This window comes from Mesoplodon bidens (genome assembly GCF_964165515.1).
Source record: "Mesoplodon bidens genome assembly, chromosome: 10".
Classification (NCBI taxonomy): domain Eukaryota; kingdom Metazoa; phylum Chordata; class Mammalia; order Artiodactyla; family Ziphiidae; genus Mesoplodon; species Mesoplodon bidens.
This window is the reverse complement of record NC_138172.1, coordinates 1,793,353-1,802,787: the sequence shown is the minus strand read 5'-3', so window position 1 is coordinate 1,802,787 and position 9,435 is coordinate 1,793,353. Positions and strand designations below refer to the sequence as shown.

At 50.6% G+C, this 9,435-nt stretch overlaps 1 protein-coding gene across 3 annotated transcripts in view; it reads right to left on the bottom strand.

The window, feature by feature from the left end:
• The window catches only part of RAB7A (RAB7A, member RAS oncogene family), a 71,917-nt gene that overhangs the window by 3,118 nt on the left and 59,364 nt on the right, over positions 1-9,435 (bottom strand). For all 3 annotated transcript variants that reach the window (XM_081245213.1, XM_081245211.1, XM_081245212.1), the window contains 2 exons: positions 2,245-2,463; positions 696-824 (listed from right to left, as the gene is read on the bottom strand). In XM_081245213.1, the coding sequence (XP_081101339.1) occupies positions 696-824; positions 2,245-2,463 (348 nt within the window). The remainder of the gene's footprint in view (positions 1-695; positions 825-2,244; positions 2,464-9,435) is intronic.

Here is a 9,435-nt window from a genome sequence, read left to right as displayed (position 1 = left end):
ACCCGCCTCAACGCACCGGCCCCAACAGAGCTGCTGAGTCAAAGAGTCTTCAACTGGCACTTGCCAACAAGAAGCCACTATTATTTCAGGGGAACAGGTGAATAAACAAAGAAAAAATGTAGGAAAACTTTATCCAAGGAATACAATTCCTAGAGCTTTGGGTTAACCTTTCCGGGGATCATTTAGGAGAATTCCAAGTCAGTGTATCTCATTTAATCTTCACAAGTGCCCCGAAAGCCCACAGTCTCTTACAGCTCAGATATGATTTCAAAAAACAAACGGGGCTTCCCTGGTGGCGCAGTGGTTAAAAATCCACCTGCCAATGCAGCAGACACGGGTTCGAGCCCTGGTCTGGGAAGATCCCACATACTGCGGAGCAACTAAGCCCGTGCGCCACAACTACTGAGCCTGCGCTCTAGAGCCCACACTCCGCAACAGAAGCTACTGCAGTGAGGGGCCCACGCACCATGGCAAAGAGTGGCCCCCACTCACTGCAATTAGACAGGGCCTGAGCGCAGCAGCAAAGACCCAACACAGCCATACGTAACATAAATATATTTTTTAAAAACCCCAAAAACAAAAAAACTAGATCCAACGATGGGCAGCAGAGCTGGTTTTCAAATTCAAGTTTATCCCCTCCCCAAAGAGTCAGTGAGGAAAGAAGATTAAGGACAAGGCAGCCAGGCCACACCCACCTGCTTCAGCGCGTTCCGGGCAATCGTCTGGAAGGCCTGCTCCACGTTGATGGCCTCCTTGGCACTGGTCTCGAAGTAGGGAATGTTGTTCTTGCTGTAGCACCAGGCCTGTGCCCGCTTTGTGGCCACCTGGAAGGAGAGGCAGGGCACGTGTGTGCAGGGAACAGCGGGAATCCCACCCGGCAAGGACCGTCCCCCCTGCCGCCCCGGTCACCCCGCTGGCTACACACAGCAGAGCCAGGAGCCAAAGCACCCCGCCTGCCACCCACGGCTTCGGACCCTCCGCTGCACTTAGAGTAGAAGCAGCTTCTGAACGGAGTAAGACGCCGTCCCAGGAAGGAGTAACCGTCCCTCCTGGGACCACAGAGACCCTCAGGACAGGCCTGGCAGCTTCGTCTTAAGCTCCGCAGCCCCTTCTGTTACCACTCACGGCACCTCACCTGGCCGCACACCTAGGCACCAGAGCCCCGAGGCCCTCACCCTGCCTCCCATGTCCCGACCTCTCCCCACCCTAGCCCATTTTCAGGCAAGATAGGGACTAAGTCACTCAGGAAAGGGAGATAAAGAGATGAGTGGTCAGAAATACACCTAGCTACAATTAAGAGTCTACATTCCCCAGAGAAATGCTATTTGAAGGAGACCTAGAGCAATGTTGCTCAAAGCCCAAAGCATCTCCTGTACACACGGGGGTCAAGGGAGGCCCCTGAGGCGCTGAGAGAACCGTCACGCTCGAGTCCCCTCCTTCCCAGCGCAGAAAGGAACGAGGCTCAGCGGCAAAGGTAATAATGACCCAAAGTCACAGCTGCAGGGGCAGCGTGGGGATGTGAACTGGCCTCCTGGGCCCTGGTCCCCAAAGGCAGCTGGCCAGGAGTCAGTCTGGGCTCAGCACAGAACCCTCTAAATTCACACAGTACCCCAGAAGCAGGGGGCTCTCACAGGAGAGGAAAATGCTAGAAAGCTCCTCCTGGGCACCGCAGCCCCAGACGCACTGTCATCTGAGTGTCCTCGTCAGATGAACACAGCGTCAGACTCAGGAAGCATCCCCGATCTAAGAGTGCATGAGCCAGACTAAGTGCAAGTCTGCCTTTGCGTCCGAAAGACCAAAAATGTCACACGGCCTCAAGGCAAATCCCGTCACCTGGACCAGGAGGGCTGGCCAGTGCAGGTGGCCCCACACGGTGGGCTTCCTGCTTTGTTGCCGTAATTCCCAAGGGAATACCAACCACTGCAGACTTTCGCTGCCCGTCTCTCCACGGGGAAGCCAGGATGGTAGGTCTTTACAGGGTGCAAGGCCCCAGTCCAAGGGCTGGGCAGGTGGCTAGTTAGTTGTCTCCCACACCCACCCCCGCATGGGGGTGCACGCAGCCAGACATGGGGTGTAGATCCCTGCGGCATGTAGTTTTCTATCAGTCAAGTCTAAAAACGGCACGTGTCAGCCAAACCTTAGCTGCCCTTTCCGAGAAGGCCCTTCCTGTGCCTCAGCAGCCCTACCCCAAGCGAGGGCAGGCTCACAGGTTCTCAAGTCCCGCAGTAAGTCGCTGGCACTTACTTGTCTGTTTTCGAGGTCAATCTTGTTTCCCAGCACAACGAAGGGGAAGTTCTCAGGATCCCGGGGACTGGCCTGGATGAGGAACTCGTCTCTCCAGCTGTCGAGGGTTTTGAACGTGTTTGGGGCAGTCACGTCAAACACCAGGACGCAGCAGTCTGCGCCTCTGTAGAAGGCCACACCCAGAGACTGGAACCTCTCCTGTCCAGCCGTGTCCCAGATCTGCGAGAGACAAAACGGTCGTTCCTTGGGGCGGAGTGCCAGGGGTGGGGTGTGTGGAGGACGCCAGGGCCCCCCCCAGAGACAAGCACTTCAGGATTCATCAGGGAACAGAAGTCAGCACCCGAGTGTCCAGAGCGCCCCGACAGACAGCAGTGTGAGTGGACGTGTCCCATGACTGGCGGATGCTAGAGAAATGTTTATCTTGATCCAGGTGGTGGTCACATGGGTAGATGTTTATGTAAAATCTGCACTGTAAACGTAAGATTTATGTACCCTGGGAACTTTCTGGGGGTGATGGAAATCTAGGGAGGTGATTATTCATTGAATTGTACGTTTATTTTTACTTTTGGCCGTGCCGTGCAGCTTGCGGGATCTCAGTTCCTCAACCAGGGACTGAACCCAGGCCACGGCAGTGTGAAAGCACCAAGTCCTAACCGCTGCACCACCCAGGAACTCCCAAACTGTTCATTTAAATGTATGCATTTTACTGTATATAAAGTTGACCTAAAAAAACCTCAGTATGTTTTATTTATATTATACCTTAATTAAGAGACAAAGGAAACAAAGTACCAGAAAAGGGGGGGGGGGCGGGAAGGAGAGAGGGGGAGAGAAATAAAGGGACAAGCAACGCGAGAACACACCATGGAGGACAGATCGAAGTCGCTTCTGATCAAGACCACCAGGCGCTCAGCTCAAAGAACGTCCCACCATTCACGCCACACCAGGTCCAACAGCAAGGATGCATTTCCTCAACGCCCCAGATCCCAACAGGGCCCCCGGTCTGCCTGGAGAGGACTAGTGTTCTCCAGAATGGCCGCACACCCGCAGCGAGCCACGGTGCCGGGGTCCAAAGTGGTTTGCAGTTACTTCCAGCTGACAGGAGTCTTCACCTCTTGGCTCCACTGTCTGTTGGCAGGAAACCACTTAGCTTCAGAGCAACATGAGAATCTGGACCATCCTCGCAACCCAAATAAATTTCAACCTTATATCCAAAGCACCAGCCAATGAGCTGAAGGCCTGCGACTTAGACCAACATGGAGTGTGGACTGAGCCACGACAGTTTCAGCTCCAGAAGCAGCTTCTGCAGAAGGAGGGCTGAGCTCCTCCCCGAAGCTCCTCCCAGGCAGCCCACAGCACCCGGGGACACGCCAACTCTACCGCGGCCACAGACCGCTTTCAGTTCAGGTCGGAAGAGCCTCACTGCACAGAAAGTGCACAGGATGCTTGTGCACAGTGAGTGAATACACGTAAGGATAATCCAGCAGAACAGGACAGTATCATGGGATTTGCATTTCTTTAATACTACCAAGCTCAGGATGTTCTAAACCCCACAAAACCTCCCAGAATGTTCTCCAAAAGGAGCCCTGAAACGTAACATGCAAATGCTGAAGGTTGGTTTTCCCATGGGGACGGGCTCAAACAACATCATGGCAGACAGGAGCAGGGCCAGGACTTAAATATCGTCTGGAAATATCTAAAGCTGGGAACAGCAGCATTAGAACCCCTTAAAGAAGTTCCCATAAAGCAGTGCAACTACACAGGCTAAACTCTGGCTCACAGACGGGCCAAGGACAGTGCATGTGGAAGGGGGCTGTTGTGGTCGCCCGTCGGTGCAGGTCACAGAGTGCCCACCCAAGCCCAGAGGTTACCCTCCAAGGAGGGCAGCTCTGCAAGGCCCACGCAGCCCTCTCTTCCGAGGTATGGGGCCCTCCACAACCAGCACACGACGCCACAGGTGACCAGACTCCAGGTCACAGCTCTGGCCGCACGGGGCCTGACCACGGCAGCCTACCCCCGCCCACCCCCCCGGGAACCTCCAGCCCACGTGTGCTCCAAACACTCTGGGAAGAACCCTCCTGAAAAGGACACGTCCTAGTGGCCACGGGGGCTCAGCGTGCCTGCAGGCGTGGCGTCAGGAGGCTGTGGTAATGTCCACGCAGGGCCTAGCAGGGCTCCCACTACGTGGAAGGAAGCAGCCACTGGAACCAGAAGAAGTGATGATAAGGCTGAAGGGCAGTGAAAGAAGCAAAGCCGAAGAGCCGGCGGCTCTCAGCTCTCAGCGGGCTGGGAAGAGCACCGCCCGCCCCACGTGAGCAGCGGAGCACACGTGCGGACACACGGTCTCTGTGGACAGCGCGGCAGCAGCCGGACCCTGTGAGGGTCACCTCTGTGCTCGCCTGCGGTCCAGCGTCCTACCCTGCATGCGTGTCCCTGGGTGGAGACCAAGGTGGAGGGAGAATCAAGAACTGTGTCACAGCAGGTAAAAACTGACAACTACTTCTATAAAGAGAAACACAGGGGAAAAAATATATATATATATGCGCTTGGACAGCAACGAAATTCCCATTAGAGAAATAACACTGTCACTATGTAAATATCTGGATAAGTAAAGCAAAAGCCAAAAAATGCCCCGAAACTCTTGGCGTCCTCCCACCCAGAGGTCTTCACGAGCACACGTCTTTCTGTAGGTGCCCGCGTGGCAGGGTCACTCACGCAGCTGAAATCCCAGTGCACAGGCCACTCCCCTCCACCCCACGAAACATGCAGCGCCCTCCCCGGCGAGAGCGCACATCCTTACCCTGCCCAACGGACTCAGCCAACCACTTCACTCGTTTTAAAAAAATATTGCTGCCAATTTTCCGTAATTATAAGTAACTCAGTAACGAGCTTTAACACAGAGAGTCTTTCCTGTAGTTCAGATTGCTTCTTTAGGACAGGATCCCAAGAGCAGAATTACATAGGAACTTTATGACTCTTGGTGGAACCAAATGGGTATCTGGAACTCAGATACTGAGAAGGCAAACTAAGGAATTGAAAAGAAAGGTTGGAAAATTGGGGGTTATTCTTAGCAAGTTTCCAAAATTAATTTAACACTTACAAAAGTCCAGTCTTCTGGCTATGATGTTTCAAAATTTGTAATATTTTAACTGAAATACTTTATTTTCTACCTTCAAAATACACCCAATCTATCTATCTACCCACAACTCCAAGGTGACAACTATTAACACTGCCGTTTTGACATCAGTTCTTCAGGAAGAGAGTCAGCCCTTCCTCACAGCCTTCCTTCCGTTCCCTCCCCACCCCCCTTCCTGAGACCTGTACCACAGAGACAGCGTCTGTAACATAATTAATTACATGTATTATGTACAAGATCCTCTGCATCTTTTTGCTGTTTTTTTCTCCAGATGTTAACAGCTGTACAGTATCCCGGTGCCTTGAAACAGCACCACTGACTCCCTGGATCCGCTACGTTATCCGTAGTTTTTCGTGACTGCACAGAGGCTGCAGTGAGCGTTCTTCTTCACTTCTCGTCGGGCCCACAGTTTCCAGATGCAGAGTGGCTGCTTGTCAGGGATGTGTGTGTGTGACGCTGGAGAGCCCACAGAAGTCTCCATTCGAAAGGCTGCACAGATATATTCCCACCGTCAGTTTGAGGATATTCTACTTCTAGCCAAAACTCGATTTTGTCAGCCTTTTAAATTTGCAGTTCCCTGACGTCAGGCCACACACAGGACGTGGTTTCTTCTGAGAGTTGCCTGTCATCCACTAGGTCACTCTGCCGAATGGATACTATTAGGCATTATTAACAGTTTCTCCCAGTCTGTAGTTTGTTACTTAGAATCTTGTTATTCAGATGTTTACTGTGGTCTACTATCAATCTGTAACCTTTTATGATTTGTGCTTTCTCTATTTTAAACGCCTAAAGTTAAAAAAAAACAAAACTGTATTTCCATTTTACAGGTTTTCATTTTGTGCTTTTTCCATTCAGGTCTTGAACACTCTGGCTACTCACCAAATGGAAAGCCACCGGCCCAGGCCTGTTTACAGTATGACTTGTCCTCTGACTTGTCCTTTCCCCATTCTGCAAAGCCACCTGTACCTACCCAGTGTCCAGCTAGGTGTGCCCTGTTTCTGTGCCCTCCGTCCCCTTGATCTGTGGATCTCTGTGACAATATCATACTGTTTAAATTACTATGGCTTCATAAGTTACCTTTAGGTCTGATGTTTAATACCAATTGATTTCTAGCTTCTTCCTGAACAATGTAAGAAAATTTAAAAATGCACAACGGTCACTCATCTTTCCCCACACATTAAATTACACAGTTCCAATCTCGGTTTCCTTGTACTAGTTTGAAGCTACATACTCTTACTATTAGGGTCATAATTCTAAAAACAGATGCATGCGTACAATTAAGTTTATCTCACTTTATCTTATCTCAGACCTTTCCACTTCTGCCTGAAGTGTGTCTCTTAGGATTTCTGCCCCTGAGCCTCAGGAGGCACTCGCTCTCCTTCTTGGAGGCGGGCATGTCCAGGGGCTCAGAACACCCTGCTGACAGCCCCCGGCTCCCACTCCACAGCCTGCCAGTCCCACTGGCAGCCTCACTGCTGCTCCTCCAGGTCATTCTGTTTCCTCTGGCTGCCTTCAAGTTTGTCTTTAAAAAAAGAATTTTTTCCCCGTATGATTCTTCTAGACTTCTTTATTTCTCCTGACTCTGTGGATTTGGTGCCACATCAGTTCTGAAAAATCCTCAGCAAATACCTTTCACCTGTTCGCTCGTCTGAGACTAATTAAAATTAAGTCCGACCTACTCACTGAATCCTGTTTTTACCTCTTTTCCCCATTTCCCACCATTTTTCTTCCTTTCAGCCCTCTTGTGGTGTATCCTATCTGTTGCTAAAAACACTCTCTTTATTTCCAAATTGTGGTTATTGCATTTCATTTTTAGAAGTTCTACTGACCTACACCACCTGCTTAGTTTCTTCTCCACAGATACACAAGATTGCCTGATTTCTTTAAATACAAAGACCACTCTAAACGGCCAGGGGGGTTTCCACTGGTTCTTGCCTTGTTGTCTTCATTGGGATTATCTTTTTTTGCAAGCTGCTAACGGCCGTGAAAAATAGGTGAGGATTCCTCAAGATCTATAATGATGACGCCTTTGCCCGGAGATGATGGTTTTCATTTAATTCTAGTCTTTTAAACTGGCTGTAGGAGCACAAGGGCCAGCCTTTTGTTTCAACCTGAGGACCACGTTCTTTTTTTCCACCCTTTCCAGACTCTGCTTTGGTGCCCTGGGTTCTCCAGATGGGATTGACTCTGGGAAACTCCAAGATCCGAGCTCAGGGTACCTGTGGGGCTCTATCAGAATGGCCCCTGAGCCAGGAGGGACTGGGCCTCGCTTCTCATCAGCCCACCTGGCTGTCAGAACCACAGCGTGGCTCTCCACCTGCTTCTCCTGCTACGGGACACGGGAAACCTTCAGGTGGCATTTGACCCCGGCACCCTGAATACATCCCATTTCCCTTCTGCTTTCTGTTGTAGCCGAGAACTTATCTAACTGCTGTTCCTTTATCTGGAACCTGTCTTCTCTCTCCAGCTGCTTTTAGGATTCTGATTTTTGGCACTCCGGTTTTGCGTTTACCCTTGAGGTAATTTGCTCAGCTTAATCTTGAAGTTTACTGTTTTCTTCAGCTATGTTTAATCTGAGGTTTAACTGTTCAGTTTATTTAGTGACTATTTTTTCACTTCTTGAAGTTCTGCTAAGCTTCCCGTATCCTCATTTTTCATAGCGCCCCTTTTCATTTATGGTTCCCATTCCAAGAAATCTCTAGTCATTGGGAGCATTTTCTGCAGGACATTATCTCCCCTTGAGCTCATCCTCTGTCCCTGTAGGGTGGTCTCATCTTTGTTTTTGCCAGGAGTGACAGAGTGTTATGTCAGATCCTCCAGACTAAACTCTCTGTGCCTGGCAGAGCTGAAACTGAGAATCCACACACGGGCACAGTGGGACTGGGAGTCTCCAACCAGGAAGCAAGCAGCAAAGCCCCAGCCTGCACCCCACATGCCAGCTTTGCCACTTCTGTGGGCTGAGGTTTTGGGTCCTGTTTTCACATCTTTCCAAGGTCCTAGATGAGTGTGTGTCTATGTGTGCAGGGGGTTCTGAGTTCTGGGCCCGCACCTTGTGCAGTTCACGCCTCTTGTCCTTGATGACAGAAATCAAGTCCCCACTATAAATTCACATATCACCATGGCAGGAGCCCCTGAGCTTATGATGGGCTTTCAGTCCTCTCTTCTTTCCTGTTATCTGGTAATTTCCTTTTCTCTCAAAAGCTTGGCTTATTCAAACTTTAGTTACACACACACACACTTACTATTAAAGTATAACTGACGTACAATATTATATTAGTTTCAGGTGTACGACACTGATATATATATATATATATATATATATATATATATATATATTTTTTTTTTTTTTGCGGTATGCGGGCCTCTCACCGCTGTAGCCTCTCCCGTTGCGGAGCACAGGCTCCGGACGCGCAAGCTCAGTGGCCATGGCTCACGGGCCCAGCCGCTCCGCGGCATGTGGGATCCTCCCAGACCGGGGCACGAACCCACGTCCCCTGCATCGGTAGGCGGACTCTCAACCACTGCGCCACCAGGGAAGCCCTGATTTTATATTTTTGTAAGTTACAAAAGGACCACCCCGATGTCTGGCTACCATCTGTCATCACACAGAGTTATTACAATACTGCCGACTATACATTACCTCCCCAGGACTTATTTACTGTATGACTGGATGTTTGTACCTCTTAATCCCCTTGACCTATTTTGCCCACCTCCAGCTGTACACTGAACACCTCTGTGTGTATGCTTGCGGTACGGGGGAGCCACATTAGCCCCATCCTGGAGGTTTGAGTTCCCCTGGGAGCATGTGACAGCTGTCACATGTAAAAACTATGTGCAACCTGTACCATCCAAACATTTCAGCGAGCCCGGTGCTCGCTAGGACCCCCATGTCTTAGTCTCCCCAGGACATCAGTTAGCAGAGAAAGTAAGGAACAACTGGTGTGGAGGTGGGAGCTTCCAAAGACAACATCTGGGGTGAAAGTTGGTGACTTCAGGATGGGTGCAGCTGTGACCAAAGGGCCGAGCAAGCAGAGACTCGTGCAGCTACAGCTTTGTAA